The sequence below is a fragment of the Rattus norvegicus genome, chromosome 3, assembly GCF_021556685.1.
Source record: "Rattus norvegicus strain SHRSP/BbbUtx chromosome 3, alternate assembly SHRSP_T2T, whole genome shotgun sequence".
Taxonomy (NCBI): Eukaryota; Metazoa; Chordata; class Mammalia; order Rodentia; family Muridae; genus Rattus; species Rattus norvegicus.
Genome location: NC_141536.1, coordinates 141,620,359 through 141,644,314, shown reverse-complemented (window position 1 = coordinate 141,644,314; position 23,956 = coordinate 141,620,359). Strand labels below are relative to the sequence as shown.

Below are 23,956 nucleotides of genomic sequence, written 5' to 3'. Positions count from 1 at the left end.
AGTTCTGATTTAAATAGGCTCCTGAGGTGGAAGAGTCTCGGAATGAGGCCGAGATGCAGGGTCCACAGGGGCAGGCTGAGCTGTGAAACCGAGAGCTTCACGATGTCAGGAGCTGTCCAGTTAGAGAACAGGAGTGTTGGAAGGAAGATCTGCTACTGGGTCAGCAAACCTTGTCTGAAGGGCCACAAAGATTTTTATTCTCCCCTCCGTTTTATAGTTTTATAGTTTATGTGGTTTACAACGACTCAACTGTCACTGCAGTGTGAAAGCAGCCAGAAGACATGTGAATGAGTGTGCATAGCTGTGTTGCAATAAACTGTTCTTTCAAGAGCAGCCTACTAGCCTGTGACCCAGGTTGCTGGGCTCTGAAGCAGAAGTGCTCATCTGCTGGGACTGCAGAAGCTCCTGGGCGGAGCCCTGCAGCAGACCATCTGGGGATCTTTCTACAACCCGGTATTTTGGGGAAACTTGGGCATTCCAAGTTTCACCCACTGGACCTACAGCTCTTATTTACAAACACACCCTGGCTGCAGGCAGAGGACTGCTTTCCTTTGGGCTTCAGAGATAGCAAAGCATGGGAAATCTCCACTGTTGGAGGTTAGGACTCACCAAAGCTTCCCTGAACTCCTCTAACTGGCCCATCCTGTTTGCCCTAGTTGCTAAGCCAGAACAAGACTCCTGTTGATTACTAACCCACGCTTAACCTGTGTGAGCTCATGCCGCAAGCAGGCCCCCAAGCACAAATCTAGCCCTGGCTCATTCTCTCTTCACCAGGCACAAGCGAGGAAGAGAAGGGGCCCTAGAGACACAGTGAATAGTCTACCTTTGTCTCTGGATATGTGCACTTGTGTGTGCATCCAAATGTGTGTGCACATGGGTGTGAAGTCAGAGGTATAAATATTGGGTGTCTTCATCAATCATTTTCTACTTTTATTTTTGAGACAGGGTGTCTCAAACCCTGGAACTCACCAGACTAGACAGGCTGCCCGAAAACACTAGAGCCTGCCTCCACCTCAGCCCTGGGTCTACAGCAGCTGCTGTTTTTTATGTGGGTCTTGGGGCATCAAGCTCAGGATGTCAAGCTAACTCACAAGTACCTTAGATGGAGCCAGTTCCCTAGCCTGATTTTATCTGCTTATTTCTTTTTTTTTTTTTTTTATTAATATGGGTATACTGTCACTCTCTTCAGACACACCAGAAGAGGACATCGGATCTCTTTACAGATGGTTGTGAGCCACCATGTGGTTGCTGGGATTTGAACTCAGGACCTCTGGAAGAGCAGTCAGTGCTCTTAACCACTAAGCCATCTCTCCAGCCCTGCTTATTCCTTTCAACTGTTTTCACTTTCATGTTACTGTCCTCCTCCTGTGTCTGGAGGGAGTACTGTATTACCAGCTTTATTTCTGAGTAGAAGCATTTAGATAACTCTCTGCCTTTAAGATGTATAGGGAACAGAGGAAGCCCCAACAGAGTGACATGGAGCCATGCTGAGGACTCCATCGCCAGGCTCAAGAGGAATGGCAAAGCTCTCCTCAGGAGCCTAAGTGTTTATGAATGATTGATCCGAGTGTGCAAAGACTGGTAACTGCAGCGTCCCCTTCCAACCTTCGACTGCTTGCCTACATAGACCTCTCACTAAGACTAGCCAATCCCTCTCCTGCTACAGCCATAATAAACCCACAGAGATTCTGGGTTGCCAGTGACAGTAGATTGTGCCTGATCCCAGCTTTCCTGTATGTGTGTCTGTCCTCCTCATTTTATCTCTACCCCAAGCCGGGGTTCCAGTGCACACACCACCAGCAGAGATGGCCACCGTCAACTCCTCCAGACTCAGCCTTCCAGTGCTGAGACTACAAGGCCATATTGCCCTTCTGTTTCTGCACAGAGCATTCTCACTGTTATTCAGACTGAAGGCTTGTTCCCAAACATACGACTAAATGGCTCTGGTCATCTCCAGTTTGGATGTAAAAGCACAAGCCAGACACTTGCTTTCCTATCAAAAACCTCCTCCTCCCCTGCCAACCTGCCCCAGAGAGGGTTAAGAGGATCTCAAGGCAGGTAGTACCTTGTTAACAAAATAAAAGATGGCATAAACCAGGACGTAGAATGCAGATCCCCCTGAGACAAGGAAATTCCTCCACCACCAGCGGTAATCCTAAGGAGTAAAGAAAGGAAGGGTCATGGTAGGATCTGCGATATTTTTTCACAAGTCTCATGGTCAACAGAGGGGTTCAAGACTTTAGGTAAGAAGAGTCCCATGTGGATAGGGAATGGTTTATAGCTTCACTGTGATGACAGTCCCACATCTGGATTTATTTCTAAAAAAACCACAGAATCCCAGATTAAAATGGGTAAATTTTACTGCTTATAAATCATATCTCAATTTTTTAAAAGATCAATAAAAAATAGTAACAAGTAAGTTTGCTTGAGCACATACTTCTCATAGGTAAGGGTGACTGAGTAGCCTCCACACTATTCTCCTAGTGGAAGAGCTGGATTTCAGCCCTGGCTGGTGGCCTATCCATTGCCTACCTGGGCCTCTATCCACTCTGTAAGAGCTAATTCCCACAGGGGAGCCAAGACAACCATCTGTACCTGCCAACTGGAGTTTCCTGATGTGGGTCTGACACTGACAGATCACAGCCATGCTGTGATGTGGGCATCATCGGTTCCAGGGTAGAGTGGAAAATGGCTTGGGCAGGGGATCAAGACAGCCTGAGGCAGCATCCCTCATGGGGTAGCCACCCTCTCCCCAGAGCCCCATGAAGATGGTCGTGTTGGCTGTGTCCTATGCCACCCGCTCCGCTCACCTCTGCACACAGTTGGAAGTACACCATGACGATGCTGATCTGTGAACAGGATACCACCAGGATGATGAAAACAAGGAATAGGAAACCGAAGAGGTAATAGAACTGGTTCTCCCAGATTGCCTGTGGGCACAGAGATGGCTTCAGGGGCCTGCTCACCTCATTGCCTACTTACAACACCTCCGCCAGGGCTCCACTCCCACCTGGATCAATACAGCAGCTGCCACCTGTGAGGGCAGCTTGCCCCACACCACATGGATGCTGCAGTGTTCTTCAGGCTTCATAACCTCGACCCTTTTATTTTAAAGAAGAGATTTATTTATCTATCTATCTATCTATCTATCTATCTATCTATCTATCTATCTATCTATCTATCTATCTATCTATTTATATGGGTGTTTTGCCTACATGTACAAATGCACACCAGAAGAAGGTATTGGATCCCATGGGGCTATAGTTATAGATGGTAGTGACCTGCCATGTGGATGATGGGACTTGAACTCAGGTTCTCTAGAAGAACAGCCAGTGAGTGCTCTTAACCACTGAGCCATCTCATCAGCTCCTCGTGACCCTTATTTATTGAAAAAAATTTTCGTATAATGTATTTTGATGTTTTCCCCCTCCCCATTCCTCCCACCCATTTGCCTACCCACTTAATTTTATGTTCTTCTTGTCTCTCTGAAGCAAGATAAAACAAAAACGTAAGTAATAACCAAAAAACCCCCAAGAAATCACTCCCCACAAAGAAACCAACTAAAAAAATAAAATAAATTCCAAACAAAGCAAAATGAGACAGAAGTCTACAAAACTACAATTCAGTTTGTTCTGTGTTGGCCAAGTACTCCTAACCTTAACATTCCTTTTCTTTTTTTTTTCAAGACAGAGTTTCTCTGTGTAACCCTAGCTGTTTGGAGCTGTCAATCAAACTGGCCTGAAAGTGCTACCTCCCTCTCTCTGCCTCCCAAGTGCTGGGGCTGAGAGTAAAAGCAGGCACCACCACACCTGGTCCTTGCCTTTCCTTTTTATTAAAAAAAGATTTACTTATTTTATATATGTGAGTACACTGCTGCTGCTCTCTTCAGACACACCAGAAGAGGGCATAGATCCCATTACAGGTGGTTGTGAGCCACCATGTGGTTGCTGGGAATTGAACTCAGGACCTCTGGAAGAGCAGTCAGTGCCCTTAACCACTGAGCCAGCTCTTCAGCCCCCTTGCCTTTCTTTAAAAAAAAAGAAAAAGTTTATAAAATTACTTTGTGTGTATGAATGTTTTGCTAGGTGTCTGTACAACACGTGGACCTGGTGCTCAGAGGCCTTCCCATGCATCAGCCCCACATGCACCGAACATCTTCATTACCTCTTAGGACTGCCCTGACAGACAGGACCATTAACAGACTTAAGAGTGAAGAAAGGGAGGGAGGGGGATGGGACAGGGTGTTTCTAGAGGGGAAACTGGGAAAGGGGTAACATTTAAAATGTAAATAAAAAAAAAAAAGAAAGTTTCAACGTATAAAATAGACAAAAGTCCATGGGAAACACATGGAGGAATGTCTTTCTAAGCCTCTCTGTAAGAGATGCAGTCTTTCCACTCCATTGAATGCAGACAGAACTCAAAGGAATGAAGCAACACACAGTAGTAGATGAGTGTTGGGAAGGCAGCAGGGTACGTGATAAACCTGCTGCTGCTGACTGAGCTGACGTTCCCTTTCCACTTTAACATGTACAGAGATGCTTCATTAAATAACCACATTTATTTTTGGTAAAAAAAAAAAAAAAAAAAAGAGTGAAGAAAGGGGCTCCTGCAATTTCACAGACAGCAAGAAGCAGAGCCTAAATGAGGGCAAGCGAGCAGGCTGGTGTGGGAAGGGGAGGGGTCTCGGTACTCACACTGAAGATGAAGAACAGCTCAATAAACATGGCACCAAAGGGCAGGATCCCAGCCATGAGGATGCTGCGGCAGAGAAGGAGTGTTAATAGTGTGGAGCGCCTGGCCTGCCTGGTGTGGAGCAGGGAAGGCCCCTGCTCTCTCCTAGGCATCACTACAGAGAAGGCCTGCCCACATGGTGGTAGGTCTATGGTTTGTCAAAACTCTCTTCAGTTCACAGATGGGAACTCTGGTACAATAGTGACTGACCTGCCCAGGGAGCATCTTTCCCCCTCCCCGGCTGGCTTCCAACTCAGAGATTCCCCTGTCACTGTCTCTGGGATTAAAGGTATGCACTACCACTGCCCAGCTCCATTTTTTACTTTTTTAAAGATTTATTTATGTATATGAGTACACTGTAGCTACATTCAGACACATCCAACCGCATTACAGATGGCTGTGACCACCATGTGGTTGGTGGGAACTGAACTCAGGATCTCTGGAAAAGCAGTCAGTGCTCTCTACTTCTGAGCCTTTTCTCCAGCCCCCAACCCCCTTTTTTTCTTTTCTTTTTTTTCGGAGCTGGGGACCGAACCTAGGGCTTTGCGCTTGCTAGGCAAGCGCTCTACCACTGAGCTAAATCCCCAACCCCTCCCTTTTTTTCTTAAGACAATTATTCCATGTGGGTTTGGTTGGAGACTGACCCTAGAGTAGTGTGCACCTTAGGTAAGTTAAGTGTTCTGCACTGGGCTATATTCCCAGCTTGAGCTAAGGGCTTAACCTCTGCTGCCTCCCAGCCCTCGCTCTAGTCTTTAGGCAGACGTCAGGTCTGCAGCATCTATCTTCAGTGGGACACAAGGCTGAGCTTGTAGCCCTCTGGTAGTGTAACTGCTGCAGCCACAGAGCAGAATGATCGCAGCACCATTCTGAGAAGGGAACCTCTTCACATTCTCCTAAGGAGATGGCCTAGGGGAGGACTGACGCTGCCCACCCCGGAAGTCTGTTTACCTCTTTCAAGACTCACCCCACAAATCGGTTCATGTACCACCGTTGCTCAGGGATCTGCCGGGGAATCTGGTTTGTGCGCACAGGGTTGTCATATGGCTGCTTGCGGAAGCCGAAATAGTAGCCTAAGTAGACAAGGGGCAGGGAGATCCCGAACCACATACACAGCAACGCCACCATGGTGGGAAAGGGTACCTGTGGACACAATGTTGTTGAGCTCCTTTAGGTCTTGATACCTAGAACAGAAGCCATGCAGGGAGTAGTAGTGGGGATAGGAAGCTCTGGGATCCCCAGGAGAAGCCATGTGCACAGCAGGGCCACTGTGGCGGGGAATGTCCTGCCAACTTTTCTGCAGCCGGGATCCTAGCCTGAATCTCTGGAGGCCAATAATTTCCTGTGGGGAGAGCTGAGGGCGCATGAGGCATGTGAGCTTCCAGTGAAGATGAACCCTTAGCATCCTAGGAGCCTATGCTCCAGGGAGGAAGTGGAACCGAGACTCCCAAGGAGTCATGAAGGTGCCATCAGGTAAGGCCACTACCTGAGGTCTGCTGAGTGAAGAGAATGAGGGAGAGGGCAAAACTGCTAGAGTTTGGTTAAAATGAAACATCACAACATTCTTCCGAGTAGAGAAAAGCAGGGCATGGGTCTGGAGTTATAAAAGACCCCCATTTTAGTAAAATCCATTTTTTAGACGGGGCCTCATGTAACCTAGGTGGTTGGCCTTGAACCTACTATATAGCCAAGGATGACCATGGACTCCTGACCCTCTTGCCTCCACCTCCTGGGTGCTGGGATCAGGGAGGCATCCACTACCACAGTAAGTTCAGAAAGGGCTGCAGCTGGAACTCAGGGTTTCTAGCATGCTAGGCCAGCACTCTGCTGAGGTACACCCTAGGTTCCCAAATTCAGTGTGTGTTTGTGTATGTGTCTGGAAAGGCCTACAAGTTAATAGTACTTCCTTAGATGGGGAATGGGGTTAGAACTGATATTTTTCATCTTCCTCATCATCATCTGTAAGTCATTTTCTATAAGGCTTGTACAAAAATCAGTATGTTAACAACTTATTAATGTGGAAGGGTAAACTTGTCCCAGCCACTGTAGAAACCAGTACTTGAGTATGTATGCAAAGAACTTCAAGTCAGCACACTACAAAGATACTGGCACATCCACTTTTATTGCTGCACTGGTCACAACAGCCAGGAAATGAAGATAAAGAAAATGAAACACCAACGATCTGCAGGAAATGGATGGAACTAGAAACTATTATGCTAAAATAAGCCAGACTGAAAGACAAATACTGCATGCTTTCTCGTATACATAGAACCTATATTAAACATTTCTGTGTGTATCTATATTTATATATGTGTATATGTAACTCATGAAACTAGAATGAGATCATTAGAAGAAAGGAAGAGATCTTCATGTAGGGGAAAGAGGGTAATGGAATACGTGTGATAAGAAAGCAGAAGTTAGGAGTTTGCTGGGGGAAGGAGGAGAGCAGCCAGAGCAGGGAGGGGACAAGGAAGAGAACAATGAGTAAGGGACACGAGTGTGAACAAAGTGTAGCGATACGTAATGTAAAGTGCCATAATGCAATGTACTACTCTGTATGCCCACTTAAAAATTAGTAAGAGGGGTTGGGGATTTAGCTCAGTGGTAGAGCGCTTGCCTAACAAGCGCAAGGCCCTGGGTTCGGTCCCCAGCTCCGAAAAAAAAAAAAAAAAAAAAAAAAAGAAAAAAGAAAAAAAATTAATAAGAAAGAGAGGATGTTAAATGTTTAGGACAGTATTAAAATAAACATCATTTGTAGTAAATTTTGTCATATACTCTCATTTTAAACCTCTCTGTTGAAGGAAAAAGATTGAAAGAGTACATATTAAAAACCTCCTCAGTAGTTTCCTCTGGATGGCTCCCTCCACTGTTTCATTTCCCACTGTCTCTGTGCGTTTTAGAAAGCCCACCTTAAACACCGGGGTGGTGTTGGGTGGTGAGGTGTGGTGTGGGGTGTGGTGGTGTGGTGTGGTGTGGGGTCGGGTGGTGTGGGGTCGGGTGGTGTGGTGTGGTGTGGGGTGCGGTGGGGTGGGGTGGGGTGGGGTGGGGTGCGGTGGTGTGGTGTGGGATGGGGTGGTGAGGTGTGGTGGAGTGTCCCTACGCTGCTGGGAAGAAGCAGCCTCCATTCATATCCAGAGTCCTTAGTAGACACCTAACAAGCACCTGTCCCACTTCTGCAGTCCTGAGAACCGACCAAGGGCCCATATCCCACACTCCCTCCGTCACAAGAGTCTGGCACTTCATTCAGAGTCCTGAGGAGCTGCTGGCAACCTCAAGGCATGGGGTTAATGGGAACTCCACTCTGGGGTGTTCTGACAGGGTGCTGAGAAGGTGAGCCCTCTGACCTTATTCTTGACCAGAATATCAGGCAGCTCTCGCTTGGCTGAAACATGGGGGATCCCCCAATTGGCCCCTGGAGTGTAGAAACCTCCCTTTAGAGAAGTGATCTGGCCAGCTGTTTCCAAGTCTGCAGAAAGGCCAGGGCCGGGGCACAGGCAGACGATGGATGGGCAATGCTGGGGAAACCCCAGCCAACCTCCAACCCCTAGAGCTGGGAACAGAACTTTGGGGACTCAGAAAACGGAAGGGAACAAGGGAAACAGGAAGTGTCCTTAGGGAATACTGAGCAGCTCTCCTTGCTGGAGAGGGGTTGGACAGCAGAGAAGGCACCTACCGCTCCTGATGAGTGCTTTCCCCAGATGAAGCAATTCAACACAAAGCAGATGCCAAAAACCACGCCAGGATACAGTGTCGCTGTCTGGGAGCAAGAGGAACAGGTTGGGGAGCTGCATCCAGGGTTCCTACGTGGTCCTTGCAGAGTTCACAGAGAACAGGACCAGAGGCTTCTTTTGTGGTTTCATCATAAGCACAGTTTCTTTTCTGACCCCACAAAGACAGGCTCCTTTTCTATTAGACTTTGTAGAGCCCTGAAATTGCCTTTCCTTGCCCTTATCCCATTTCCTAATTACAGATGGTGCTCAACTTAGAAAGGGTCTCCTTGGGACCTCCTGAATTGGCGATGTACTGACAGAGGCTTTCTGCAGCAACCACACTAAATTTGGTATGTTAGATGCACATTCATCTCGACTCTATCAACTGAGATGTAATCTCACGGAGACAAGAAGCACAACGTACAGCTTTGCTGCCTGATCAATGTTTCCAATACACTCTACATCCTGCACTCTGTGGTATTCTCGTCATACAACACAGTAGCTATTCAGTAAGTATTTGCTTCATAAATAAATAAAACTATTAGGGAAAAGATGTGTGTCTGGGCTCCAACGCCAAACTGCCTAAAATAGTGGTCCAGTGTCAGTAGTATCTTAAGGATGGCAACTTTGGGCTCTATTCTCGTTTCACCTCACCCTCACTACAATCAGGGTTAGAAGAGACCCTACTAAAAGATGAGGGCCTCTCTGGACAAGTTTATCAGTGGTAGAGCAGAGTTCAGAATCCAGACAGCCTGCCTCCAAAGCCCACTTTTAATCTCATGCAATATAAGCTAGTCAGTCTAGGCACAGAAAACCTAGGCCCCAGGCTTACACTTGCGTTTCATCCTACGTTTCATGCCTGGAGATCTAGGCATCCAGGTGGGTCACTAAGCACAAAGACCAAGGCCCAACCTAACACTCAAACTCTGCATTAATTTCTTCTTTGGCTCACTGTTGCTCCATCCAATAGCTAGTCACTACTCCTGTGTGTTCTTGTCTTTGGGCCCCCATGTGGGTCATCCACATCCTTGGTACGAGTGTATCGGGGCTATACACTGCAGAGTAGGTGCACCCATCTCCACTGGAAAGATGGGAATCACAAGTTGAGAGGGCTGTTTCTGATTTTCCATCAAGAAAAGCCAAGTCAAGACTAGGATATAGCCAGGCATGGTGGTGCATGCCTTTAATCCCAGAACTCAGGAGGCAGAGGCAGGCGAATCAATGTGAGCTCCAGGCCAGATTGGTCTACAAAGTGAGTTCCAGGATATAGAAACCTGTCACAAAACAAACAAAACAAAACAAACAAAACCCCTAAAACCTAGGATCTCAGAAACTTCAGAACTTGTGCTACCTAAAATCTTCTTTAGACCCAGTTCAAATGCCAAGATGCCTTTTTTTTTTTTGTATCTTTCCATCCTGATGTGTAGCAGAGAATTTCTCATCTTCCTTTCTGGCTGAAACTTACAGTCTGGGCACCATATCTAATACTGGGACCAGAAAGAAGAAAAAGCTCCTAGGAGAACCCCAGCCCTGCACTGCCCCATTTCTATGGACTTTTCCACCTCCAAAACGTGTCTTCACTCTGACTGGCATGTCAGCTAGCTGTAACACAGCCCAGCCTCTCTCGCTGGTAGGCAATTCTCTCTAGTCTGTTGGGTATGGTGTTCTCTTGGGAGGCTGCTGACACCCTGAATCTGCTATTCTCTTGCTTCTCACTAGACAATGCAAGCTACAAGTTGTCCAAGTTCAGCCTCCATATCACTCTGCGGATGGGGCATCTGCAGTACTGAGGTCCTTTTCGAAGCTTAAGGGAGCCTAGAACTATAGACTGTGGCCCAGCCCCCTCTGCTCCATCATCATGTTGCTTAGTTACTAGCTTAAAAATCCATGTCGGGGCCTGCTATGCTCCTGAGTGGTGTAGGAAGGATGTCTCAGGTCCCAACGACAGCTAGGAGGAAGAGGAGGAGGAAGAGGAGGAAGAGGAAGAAGAGGAGGAGGAGGAAGTGGAGGAAGAAGAGGAGGAGGAAGAGGAAGAAGAGGAGGAGGAAGAGGAGGAGGAAGAGGAGGAAGAAGAGGAGGAGACTTACACAGAAGGCTCCTTTCTTCCACCGATGGCCCTTTAGAGTTCTGTAAAGGCGGCCAGCAGAAAATCCACCAAATACCCTGTTGTAGGAAAAGGCAGAATCCACAGTAAGGAGTGCTGTCAGTGTGGGAGGCGGGCGTGCCATCCTGGGCGCACTCTCACATGCACCTACCCCATGAACATGAAGAGGAAGCAGGCTGTGGTCATGAGCGCTCCCCGGCTGGAGGGCGACAGCATCCCAAGCATGGCCACAACTACAGAGGGACAGAGGGCAGGGTCAGGGATTTGTCAGGCCTGAAGCTTCTGATGGGCAGACACACAGGCTGCTAGACAAATGGGGCTACAAGAGATTCTCTTCCTTTCTGGCCTTTGTAGCAGCACAGCTCTCTACAAGAAGACTGGGCTATAGCTCAGGTTTGGGGGTTTGGGGTTTGGGGGTTGGTAGCTCGGTCTTGGCAGCCTGAACTTTCACCGTACTTTCTTGTCCCCAGATTCTTATCCCTAGAGCCCATGGAATGAACTACACAACAGTGAGAGCATTCTGAACACCTTCACACTGAATCTAACTTGAGTCTGTAGGATGGAAGTTAGCCTCTCCATTCGCAGACAAGGAAACCAAACCCAACAGGGCTAGGTGGCTATCCAGTCGCAAGGTTGAAAGGTTGAGGGTGAGAGGTAAATTTAGGCAGACTGACTCCAGGCCTGTGTAATTATATATATTAGTGAGCTTATGTCCCTGATTAATGAAAAGTCCTGCTGTATGCGGTGGCACAGGCAGACAAAGTGACTGTTCATCTTAGCTTGGGCTACAGATATGACCCAACCTTGAAGGGGATGAGTCCTAAGCCAGCCCTGATGCTGACAGTGATTCTGGAATGGCTGCTTACTCAGAGGGCAGAGAGGATAGCCTCATAGTGCTGATGTGTCTTTCCCTGACCAAGTACTCATGATGGTTTTTATGTGAAGAAAGCTGAAAAATACCCGAGGGAGTCACTACTGCCGGGGCTTGGGGTACCTGCCCAGAATGCTTGGGGATAAGCCTGTCCTTTTGCTTAAGTCACAGAGAGGTGGCTATGCCTTGGGACCAGGCCATGCTCCTTTGACTGCCATACCCAGCCCATACACCCACTCACAGATGACAATCAGGATCATGCAGAAGAGCTGAATGCCTGAGCCTAGCAGAGAGCTGAGGATCATGGGATACTGGGGCGGCCTGAAGACGTCACCATGCACAAGCTTCCACCCAGACTCCTCCATAGTGTCTTCCTGTAGCAAAAGGCAGAGAGAAGGAGGTTTGTGAGGACAGAGAGGCTCCTGCAGGAAACACCCCTGTAGACCCTGGCTACCCCATCAAGTCAGCACCACCCTGACATAAGCTACCTAGACAAGGGAGGCCAAGCACTGCATGCTTGTAGCTGCAGGAAAAGTAATCTCCCTAATCCCACAGAACTGGAGAATTGGAAACAGTAGACACTAGCACAGTAAATGTTAACTTAGTAGTCCTTGGGTTCTGAAGCAATTTATTTTTTCCTGATTATAAATATGCATTTACTTGTCTAAAAAAAGGTATGTCATAAAACTCAAAGGAATTTAAAGAAACAATGTGTTTAGTATATATAAAAAAATTAAAAGCAGAGAAAAGGCCACATGTATGCCTTCAGTCTTAACACTCAAGAGGGTTAAGGCAGAAGAAGTGAGAGTTCAAGGTTAACCTGGGCAGCATGACAAAGACTTTTTTACATGACAGAAAACTGGAAAAAATAAAATGACCTATATACTTAAATGTTTCTACATCGACATAAAAAGATACCACTGTTCTCTTTAGTCTTTTACCTGTTTATTCATGTAATGTTTTAAAAAACACTGAGTGTCTCACAGAGTACCTTGTTATTTTCAAGTGACGTATGATTTTTGAACATTAAGATCACAGGTGTATAATAACCATCTTTTTTGTTGTTTTTTTTTTTTTGACACAGGGTCTTACTTTATATAAAACTCACTAAGAAGATCAGGCTGGCCTGGAACTCACAGAGATTTGTCTGCCTCTGCCTGTGCCTCCTGAGTGCTGGAATTAAAGGTATGAGCCACCATGATGGGCTCACAGATTAATCCTGCTAATAATTAGTACTATATATTTGTTTCTGTGTATGTACGTGTGTAGTTCAGAGGTCAACATCAGGTGTCTTCCTCAACTGCTTTCCACCTTATGTTTTTGACACAAGGCCCTTCTTTGAGTCCCAGGAACTCCTGGGACTGTGGATCTGTCACTTCAGCACTGGGGTTATAAATGCATGCAGCCACCCCTAGCTTTACATGGGCACTAGGGATCCAAATTTGAAAGACCCTGTTTCAGAAGAGAAAAGAAAAATCTGTGCTACTTACCTGTTCCAACACCACTTTCTTATGACAATTTGAATATGAGTTTGTGTGGCAGGGGATAGGGGTGGGGTGTTTCCTGAAGTGGAAGTGTGTGTGTGTGTGTGAGAGAGAAACCAGGCATGTTGGTATATCAAAATATCATATAATTATTGGCTATGTATAGTTAGTTTCTCATCTGTAAATATAAGAAATGTTCAACTTCAATACATAAGAAATTAGGATTTTTTTTTAAGTTCTTTTTGTTTTTTGGTGGTGGTGGTGATTTTGGTTTTTTTGGATCCTGGTAGGCCTAAAATTCACTCATGTATCAGGTTGACTTTGAACTCATACAGCTCTGCCCGCCTCTGCCTCCCAGGAAACAAGAGGGATAAGTACTCATGCTGGGCCTTGCTATGGAGGTGAGTTATCTCAAACCTCCCCTGCCTCACCCTGCTGAGTGCTAAGATCACAGGTGTGTGATATCATGCCTAAAGCTAGTTTTAAATTTAATTTTTTTTTTTTTGGATCTTTTTTTCGGAGCTGGGGACCAAACCCAGGGCCTTGCGCTTCCTAGGCAAGCGCTCTACCACTGAGCTAAATCCCCAACCCTAAAAACAGGAACTTTTTTTTCTTTTTCTTTTTCTTTTTCTTTTTCGGAGCTGGGGATCGAACCCAGGGCCTTGCGCTCGCTAGGCAAGTGCTCTACCGCTGAGCTAAATCCCCAACCTAAATTTAATTTTTTAAACACATTGCATTTATTATTTATTTATTTATTATTTGCATGCATAATACTATGAGGTGGAGGTCAGAGGACTCTGTGGGAGTCAATTCTTTACTCCCACCATGTGGGTCTGAGGGATCAAACTCGGTTTTAATACTTGGTGGCAAGCAGTCTTACCCTGATGCACCATTTAAGAAACTCTTCTTTAGAAATGTTACATAATAAATTAACCAAGTTTTTTTTCTTTTTTTCTGTGATTTCTTTCAAACTCCTATCACTTTGAGGAATAAAGAATATTTCTTTTTCTTTTCAATGCCTTTGAGATTTACTGTGATTTCTCTCATACATGTTTGCATGTGCCCACCCCAGCCAAGACCTCGTACAATGTCATCCTCCTTGTTGTAGTTGGCGATGTCCTTCCGCAGCGTCCGGATGATAATCATGCTGAGGATGCCTGCAAAGGACAGGGATGGCAGGCTGAGCAGGGCTAACGGAGTGGGCTAGCCCACGCTCTGTTCCACAGCGCCTGGGCACGAGGCCACTCAAACCCCTCCCACATAAGCAGAGTTCTACTCCAGCTGAGCAGGGTTATGTAGAGAAGGCAGCTGCTGGGATGGGAGAGATGGCCGCAGGCTGATGCTTTTTGTGTCAGGGAGGAGAGTCCCATGCCATTCCTATTACGGGCAATGCCCTGAAAAACTGCCTTCCATCCATGTACCAAGACTCACAGCGGCACCTTTACCTCCCACTGTCCCTCAGCAGTTCCGAGATACCACCATCACTCTGCCTCACTTATCCTGTCTCCCTCTAGAAAATGGGCTTATGACCCTGAGCTCACTCTGTGCTTGTAGACTTATTCCTGAGCTGAGGACTGGCATTGGTGAAGTCTGGGTGGCAGTGAATAAGCAGGAGCCAGTGCTATTTTTGCCCCTCACAACATGGAAGCAATCATCCTCACTCTACCTCTCTCTGTCTGGAGCCTCTCCACCCGGCTTCCTGCCCAGCTGGTGTCAGAGCAGGACCACGATCCTGGAGGCTGCTGAATGAATCAGTGACTGTGCACAGACAAACCTATCTGCTCTTCCCTAGCAAACTCACCAGAACAAAGACAAATTCTTGCTCATTTCCATACATAGGAGGGATGGTGCAGGGCCATGGGGACTGCTTCTGACCACACATGGCCCTGACAACACTCTAGAAATACCCTGTAAGTAACATGATACCTCAGACTCCCAGCCCCACCTTCAATTCTCAGAGGTCTCACCTGACAGGAAGAAGACCACCACGACAGAGTTAATGATGGAAAACCAGTGGATCTGCACATCACTCATGGTTAGGTAAGTGTCCCATCGAGAGGCCCACTTGATGTCACTTTCCTGGCAGGCATGAATGAGGAGGCAGAGTCAGGTCTCCTGTTGCACATAGGATCCCAGCCCAGAGCAAGTCCTCCTCCCCTGGCCAGAGCAGGCGTTCTGTCTCACCTCCCAGTGCACAGAGTAGGTGAAGTACAGCTGATTCTCCTTAGTGGGGTCAATTTCTTGGGGTAAGGAGTTGGCACCCTCGGGTAGGGTACATGAGCTCTTCTCGTCTATTTTGAGGTCTGTGAGAGACAGAGACCCAGCCTGCTCTCACAGTGACCAGTGCAACTCCCCCAGGCAGGGCTACTCTCAAGGGTCTCAAGGTCGACCTGCCATCAGGGTTGAGTAGGAGCTGGGAGCAGAGAAGGTGATGGTGGCTCTTACAGCTCTATCAACACTCACCTGGCTTTCCCAAGGGCCTTAGGGAACAGAAAGTTATGAACATAGGGAGGGGAAGAGAGAAGGATCTGAGTCTAATTCCCTCCATCCAAAAAGCAGCTGGCTCTCTACATTCAACCCACACATCCATGGACTCCTCACCATTCAATCAGGCAACATGCCCAACAGTAGCTGGCTCCTTCCACCTTGTCACTCAGGCTTCTTTATTATGTTAGTAACCAACCACTCCGATGCCTTCCCCCTCCACTCACTTATCACGTCGTCTAACATACAATAAACATATGCTAGGGAAACCAGCATATAGTAAACACCAACCAGGCCAAGCACCACTCTGGCCAGAGAAGAACAGAGTGCAATCGTGAAGAGCCACAGAGAGTGTAAGAACCTCTAAACCTCATCTGTAAATGCTGAGCTGTGCTTGTGACATACCCAGGAGGGGCGGGATGGCACCTACACTCAGTTTTCATAATTTAGGATTGCTGCAAGGGGAAAGTCATGGGCAACAATTTTTTCAGTAAACCAAAAAAAAATCACCAGTGTGGACAAAAGGCTTGGAGTGGTGATGATCCACGTCTGCGATCCCAGAGACCGGCTGGAGACAGCTCAGTTAGAGCACTCGCCTAGGGTGTCGGGCTGAGAACTGACTCACTCCTAGCACATGAAAAGGCAGAAACAAGAGCATCCATGCATTCCACGCCAGTGTGGGCCACGTGGTGAGACTCTGTTTTAAGATGGAAACAAACGGCAGGATGTGGTGGAGCATGACTTTAATCCCAGCACTCCAGAGGTAGAGGGAGACAGAACTTTGTGAGTTCCAGGACAGCCAGGCCTATTTACAGATACCAAGTTTCAAAAACAAACAGAAAGAAAAAAGGAAGGAAGGAAAAGAGGAGGAAGAGGAAGAAGAGGAGGAAGAGGAAGATGAGGAGGAAGGGGAAGAAGAGGAGGAAGGGGAGGAAGAGGAGGAAGAGGAAGAGGAGGAAGAGGAAGAGGAGGAGGAAGAGGAGGAAGAGGAGGAAGAGGAAGAAGAAGAAAAAGAGGAAGAGGAAGAGGAAGAAGAGGGGGAAGAGGAGGAAGAAGAAAAAGAGGAAGAAGAGGAAGATGAGGAGGAAGAAGAAGAGGAGGAGGAATAAGAAGAGGATGATGAGGAGAAAGTAAAATTTCATCAAATCCTATGTGCCCCATCAAGACTGGGCTGGGTCCTAATATTCCTGGCCTACTGTTGACTCTAGGCAATTTCAGTCTGGCCAATCACCACCCACATAGAGGGAGCCAAAGTAACCCTCAGTCTGCTTCTCAATGGCTTTGCCTGTATTCTCATCCCTTGTTCTTCACCAGACTGGCTGGCTCTTGGGAAAAGGCTCAACAAAGCCTCAACTTACTATCTGGTCTTGGCCAAGTCACTAACGTCTTGAGCCTCTTGACTTCTCATCTATGTCACCTCTCATCTCCTGGAGCTGATCAGAGGTGGTGGGTCCCCATGGAACCCAGCCCACAGGACAGTAGGTACAACTGTCCCTCACTCCCTGCCTGCTCTGCTGGGGTACAGCAGCCTTCTTGGAATGAACCTATGTGCCATACTTGGGCCTTCCGGCCAGTAGAAAGGTGAGAATGTGAGAAGATCCTACGTGTGGAAGCCCAGGCCCATCCAGCCCTGACCGTCTGCTGATACCTCCCCACTCACCCTCCAGCCTGATGCTCTGGGGAATCACCTCGAAGCGGACGACTCGGTACGTGTGCTCCTGATCCTCTTCCGTGTCCTCCCGATGGTAATAAAGGATGAACGAGAGGTGATTGTGCAGGTAGATCTAAAACAGAGCAACCGAGAGTCAGAAAGCAATAGGAGCCCCAAACCAGAATGCACCCAGGGAGCCCAGCCAAGCACTAGACCCTTCTCTACCCAGCGTTGCCTGGCTGTATCAGCCTTCTGCAAGCATGGCCATGGCTCTGCTCATATCACCCTCTTGCTCAGATACTCCCGATGGCCTAGGGGGCTTATCAAATAAAACCTGCGTTCCCTTGGCCTGGCTGTCACTGTCTTTTTTTTTTTTTAAATTTTAAAGACAGCATACAAATAATGGTTTCATTGCAGCAATTTCATTCATATTCTGTTCGTCTTGCTTATGTGGGCTCTCCAAGGCCCTCCGTTTCACAAGCAGTCCTAACCTGCATCTTTGACATAGTATCACGACAACTGGGATGCTATCCTTCCTCTGAGTCTCTCAGCCCAGCTCTTTCTCTAAGTGCCCTCCTTCCTCCATGAGATCTCAGTGCACAACAGCTCCCTGGCTAGGGGAAGGCAACCACCAGTTCTCTCCAAATTAGGACAAGGCCTCAGAGGACAGGGACTATGCCACAAAGGCATTTCAGCTTTGTATTCCTGGGAAAAATCAGATAAAGAGGACACAGTTGCAGCCTATGTCATTAACAGTTTACTTCAGGAGTTGTGTCATGAATTGTACACAGACTGATTTTCAAAACCATACAGGCAAGCATCAGTGCTTTGCTTGCAGACACTGAAACACGGGACCAAACACACTCACATCACCAGTGGAAGCAGGACTGAGCTCAGGAAGCCTATGGCGTGTTCCTGATCATCATGTGGTCTTCTCTCCTACATACTTTAAGCTCTAGGTTCCTTTGCTAGTTTAATCTTATAGAAACAGAACCTAACATTCTAGAGGCTCTAACCTTCACATCCTTGTAGTTTATCCTGGCGCTAGTTGAAAGCCACAGAACTTTTACAGGCTATCTATATGAGACTCTGGTAGAAATGTGCCATGGCTGACCCCATCTTTTTAAAAACAGTCTTTCATTTATGTGTGTGCGTACACATGTCACAGCAGATGTGTGGTCAGAGGACACCTTGTGAACCAGTTCTCTCTTCCTGCCTCCTAGGTACTTGGGGATTGAACTCAAGTCATCAGGCTTGGGAGCAAGCACTGTATTTGCTGTCTGCTATCTCACTAGCCTGCTAACCCCATTTTTTCCCCTATGTTGCTAGCCAAGAGCTGAATGTTTTCCCATTCTCTGTGACTCCAAGTATTTATAGCTTGAGAGGTACGCCTACCCAGACCTCCAAGCACACCAGACACTCTACCTTGTTGACATCCGTGAAGCCAAGTCTGTAGCCATGTTCAAACTGCACGTCTTTTTCTTTCTTCTTGTCATCACTGTCACGGTTGCTGGAGTAGAGCTCCAGCCGGGTGGCCACAGGCAGGTTGTCAGCAATGCTAGAAACCCAAGGCCTCATTTAGACTCTCAGAACTACACTCCCACCAGACCCGCCCTGAGCTGAGCTGAAGGCCAGCCAGAGAGAAGCAGTAACTTACAGGTGAACATAGTACTCTTCTGTGATTCGCTCGGCCACCAGCCGGCTCTGTTCCACTGTCAAGATTACTGGCTTGTTGGACTGGCCGCACAGAACTTCACACTTCTTCTCACTGTTCATGAGAACTTGGAAAGGGGTGTTGACAATCCGGTCCCCTCTCAGCACCTCTCCTGCCATAAGAGAAACAGATGGAGCTCAGAGCTTCAGCCCTGTGGTGGCTGAGGACAGCAGTCATAGGCTGCACATAGCAGGACAAAATGGAGCTCCAAGGACGTCAGCAGTGCCACAGCCAAGCAGTCAGGTTCTATATCCCACCTCCCTCCCTATTCTGGGTTCTGTTGCTAGTAGATGTCCCACATCTTCCCAGGCCTATGCTCCTGGCTTCAAGCCTTGCTGCCCTCTCCCTTTCTTTGGATAACCCTTCCTGACCCTGTAACTGCAGACAGGTAAAGTCTTCCCCGTGCCTGCTGGAACCCCTCATGAACTTCTTTGCTCTCAGAACCAAGATCAAGTTGTATGCCATCCAACCTAAGGCCAGCCCCAACCCATCTCTTACCCACCTCCCAAGGTCACCCAGGTCACTCCCGAGCACTCTGCTTTGCCGCACCCAGGTAATCTCAAAGCCGCCATCCCCAAGCAGCTTTCTGTCTCTGTCTAAACTGATCTCCATCTCTCTGCCTAGTTAACACTGCTCCTCATTTTGCTGCCACTTCAAGCACTCCTAGCTCAGAGAGAATCCCCTAGATCTACTCCCCATCACAGCCAGTTTCACTTGGCTGATTATTTAGTCAGTCTGTTTTCACACTAGAACTTAGGGTCTGTTCAACGCTGTATCTTCAGGCCTGGCACCAAGCCAGTTCCCAGTGTGTCCTGATGAATGAAGGAGTGAGTGAGCAGGTAAGCAGTGAATGTATCAAGCAGAGCATATGCTGGCATATGCTGGCATATGTTGGGCCAAGCACATGTGGAGGTGGCAGTCCCGCCTGTTCTGCTGTCCTGGTGTGTCTCCTTCAGCTTGCCCCAGTTTCATATCACTGCTGTTACTAAGGAGCAGCTCAGAGTGAGAACACAGGGGGTTAGCTGATGCTGCCCCGCTGCTCAGTGCCTGTGAGTGTAACTTTTGGCATCAGGCTACTGGAGGAAATTGGCATGGGGAATTAAGTAGTAAGTTTTGGCTCAGAGAGCTCTCTGACAGTAGGGGAGTCAGACCTACACATACTAACACACCACAAAGTAACGTCATTGACATAGAAGAGCTGTACAGAGACAGGAAGGAGGTCAGCCTGGCTGCAGAGGTGAAGCCAATGATGTAAATGGTGTTCTTTGTTGCCGGCCTACTCTGCACTTGTGAGTGGATTAACTCCTCAGTTCTCGGTGTATCTGTAAGGAGAATACAACTGCTATCTCATTTTCTGGAGGAGGAAATTGAGTCTCAGTGAAGTAATGTCCCAGGACTAAGCTTATAAATGTCATGCAGGGTACAGAAGCAGGCAGCCAGGAGTCAGAAAATTCTGTTCACTATACAGTGCTGTCTCTGTACAGAGGCAGGGGCAAGCTCTAGGCTGACAGGGTCAATCAAGGTTACTTGGGTGGCAACTTTGAGATTACCTGTATGGTGGGGTGGCAAAGCAGAGTGCTTGGGAGTGACTTGGGTAAGCTGGGAAGATGGGTAAGAGATGGGTTGGGGCTGGCCTTAGGGTGGTTCACACCCATGATCTTTGTGAGGAGTTCCAACAGGGATGGAGAAGACATTACCCATCTGTAGTTATAGAAAGATCACTCTGACTGTTCTTCTTCGAAGAATAAAAGAAGCTGGCTGGAATGATGGCACCAGTCCTGAAGTGAGAACAAACACAGAAAGAGTCTGTGAGGAAGCTGCCATCACAGCACAGATTCAAGAGCATAAGGAAGGAGTAGTGCATGCTGGGATGATGCTCAGGTTCTCATGACCAAGTTCTGTGAGTTATTGAAAGAAAAGGTCAGGCAGTTGGATGCTAAGACTTGTTGGTAGATTAAGTGCAAAGTGGTAGAGCCACAAACTACCATATTAGAGGCAGCATGTAGCCATGCAAGGTAGCAGCTATAGTAGGTGATGTCTTGAGTCTAGGATAGGCCATCCAGGAGAGGAAAAAAAAGAGAGAGTGAGGAGGGTGAAGGCCTCTACCCTTCAGCTGATATCAAATTCCTGACAGTGCACTTGAGCCTGCAAGTCTAGGATCAATTGTGAATGGAGAGTGAGAACATCAATAAAGACATCTGCACAGCTGGTGGCTGAAATAGCATTTTATAGACAAACAGAACTAGAGATGCCCTGGGTAAGCTCTTTCCTTACACCATGTCTTACTGTTCATTTCTTTGCAGGTCAATAAGGAGCTGATTCCAAGAGAGGAGAAACTGCAAGTGAGGTTGTGACTCTTAAACTCTGGAAGTTGAATTAAGAAAGAAGATGCCAGCAGATGGTACAGGCACACGCCTTTAATCCAACAGTGGGGAGGCAGAGACAGTTGAATCTCTGAATTCAAGGTCAGCCTGGTTTATATTGAGTTCCAGCAGGACAGCCAGGACTACACAGAGAAATCGTGTCTTGAAAAATCACCAAAAATAAAAAGGAAAACAGGAAGATATTCTGGTCTAGCGTGGCTCATCCTCCCCCCCCCCCCCCCCCCCCCCCGAGATGAGACAGTCTCACTATGTCTCCTTGTCTGACCTAGAACTTACTTTGTAGACCAGGCTGGCCTTGAACTTCTAGAGATCCACTTGTCTCTGCCTTTGGAGTGCTGCAGCTAAAGGCATGGGCCATCATGCCTGGCTAAGTCTCCTTGTTTTTTTTTTTTTTTTTGGAGATACTATGTACCCAGGTTGGCTTCACTCCCAAGCTCAAGCTGTTCTGCTGAGCTCTCAAGCAGCAGGCCTGTGTCACCTCCTCTTAAGAATGAGCCAAAAGTCATGATGTGACTCATTTTTGCTAATAAAACAATTTTTTTTTCTTTTCTTGTTTTTGGAGCTGGGGACTGAACCCAGGGTCTTGCCCAGCAAGCGCTCTACCACTGAGCTAAATCCCCAACCTCATAAAACAACTTTTAAAGAGAACCAATTTCCCGAGACTGGGATGCAGCTCAGTGTAAAACACTTGCCCAGCAACCAAGACCCCGGGTTTGCTCCCCAGTGCCCTCCTGGTGGCACCCCACATCTTAGCAGTTAACAACTGTAGCACAATCATGATTGGGATTCAGATCCCAGTATTCAGAAGGCTGAAGCAGAAGGTTCACAGGTTCAAGGATAGCCTGGTCAATGAACAACAAGTCAGATTTCAGGCCAGCTTGAAATCTTGTCTCAAAAAACCGAAGAGGGATTGCAGAGATGGCTCTGCAAAAGACAGCACTTGCTGCTTTCTACACAGTCAGAGCCTTGGACTTCACATCTCAGAACCCTAACAAGCCAGGTGTGCCCATAACGCCAGCTCTGGCCTCCAACTATACCCTTTCCAGTGTGCACACAGACACACATATACACAAATAAAACAGACCTTTAAACAATGATTAAATTCAACCACCAAAACCCAGAAAGAACCAGTGTCTTCTTTCTCTTTCCTAAGACGTATGAGGTAAATCTGTTGAAGCCCTGCCTCTCCAGGATGTAATGCAGAGACAGGGAGAGTAAGTGAGCACGAGGAACTAACTGCCCTGAAGAAATACCTCCAGATGAAGACTATCTAACCTAAAATCATGGCTACTACTTACAGACACCTTGTGACAGACATTGTGCAGCGTTTCACACTCTTTCTGAGTAAGTCTTGTTCAGTTTTTCAAAAATGTCAATGTCTGTTTGCTTTAAGGCAGAGGTAATCGCTGCTGCTGCTGCTGCTGCTGCTGCTGCTGCTGCTGCTGCTGCTGCTGCTGCTGCTTCTTCTTCTTCTTCTTCTTCTTCTTCTTCTTCTTCTTCTTCTTCTTCTTCTTCTTCTTCCTCCTCCTCCTCCTCCTCCTCCTCCTCTTCTTCCTCCTCCTCTTCCTCCTCCTCCTCTTCTTCCTCCTCCTCCTCTTCCTCCTCTTCCTCCTCTTCCTCCTCCTCCTCCTCTTCCTCCTCTTCCTCCTCCTCCTCCTCTTCCTCCTCTTCTGTTTTTTTTTGTTTTTTTTTTTTTTGAGACAGGTTTTCTCTGTATAGCCTTGGCTGTTCTGAAATTCACTCTGTAGACCAGGCTGGCCTTGAACTCAGAGATCTGCCTACCTCTGCGTCATGGTGGGATTAAAGGTGTGTGCCACCACTGTCTGCCCTTATCTTTTCATTTTTACATTTCTTTTCTTTGTTGAAAATTTCATAGATAAGTACTATATTTACATCAATCTTTATTACAGGCAGAACAATGATCTGAGGAGATGGTTCAGTGGGAAAGGTGCCTGCCACATAAGCATAAGTTCAATTTCTCAGCAGCCATGTAAACACTGGGTGGATGTGGCAGCCTGCCTGTGAACCCAGCACCCCAGCACCACAGAGACAGGCAATCTGGATAGCTATACTAGCCAAACCAGCGAGTTTTCGGGTCAAGCAAGAGACCAGGTCTCAACAAATACTGTGGACAACAACCCAGGAAGATACCTGATGCCAATGTCTGGCCTATACCAAAAGCAGGATGGAGACTGAGCAAGTAACAGAAGGCACTAGAAAAGACAGGGCTATCTAGAAACCGAGAGACGCTATAGTTAGATGCTAAGTGCTCCAGCTCTGGAAACTCTTAAAGCTCAGGTTAGCTATCACCTAACAGTAGAACCAAAGGCAAGTCAATCTACAAAATACACACCACACACACACACACACACACACACACACACACACACACACACACACACACACGCAAAATCACAACTCTTGCAGGCCATTATGAGTCAATAAGCCAACATGCACATAAACTCTACACAAAGGTGTCTAGCACACACCAAGCACGAGGTAAGGGCAGCTGCCACCACTAGTATGAAAACCATGCCAGGTTCCCTTGTGAGACAAGCTGAAGCAATACAGAAGGCTTACCTAGATTCTCTGCCTTGTAGGTTATCTTGTTGGGCTGGCAGAAGGGCAATGAATAGTACTCATAAGGAAGCTGGGTTCGAGAGCTGGTAAGCTTCACAGCCTGCAGGAAGGAGAGAAACTGTTAGTCCTCAATCCACCAGAAACAAGAAGGCTGTTCCAAGAATTCTCCTTGACACTCACATGACTTCAGCCCACTTAGCACTACCACCCAATAAACAAATTCTGTTCATGGCAGGAGACAGGACT

At 47.3% G+C, this 23,956-nt stretch overlaps 1 protein-coding gene across 4 annotated transcripts in view; it reads right to left on the bottom strand.

The window, feature by feature from the left end:
- The window catches only part of Tm9sf4 (transmembrane 9 superfamily member 4), a 48,265-nt gene that overhangs the window by 3,548 nt on the left and 20,761 nt on the right, over positions 1-23,956 (bottom strand). For 2 of the 4 annotated variants that reach the window (NM_001025649.1, XM_087651064.1), the window contains 15 exon segments: positions 2,066-2,155; positions 2,811-2,930; positions 4,695-4,758; positions 5,696-5,871; positions 8,402-8,485; positions 10,526-10,601; positions 10,694-10,775; positions 11,655-11,787; positions 13,984-14,054; positions 14,865-14,976; positions 15,082-15,200; positions 17,042-17,165; positions 18,458-18,590; positions 18,690-18,858; positions 23,711-23,810. In NM_001025649.1, the coding sequence (NP_001020820.1) occupies positions 2,066-2,155; positions 2,811-2,930; positions 4,695-4,758; positions 5,696-5,871; positions 8,402-8,485; positions 10,526-10,601; positions 10,694-10,775; positions 11,655-11,787; positions 13,984-14,054; positions 14,865-14,976; positions 15,082-15,200; positions 17,042-17,165; positions 18,458-18,590; positions 18,690-18,858; positions 23,711-23,810 (1,653 nt within the window). 4 annotated transcript variants of the gene reach the window in all.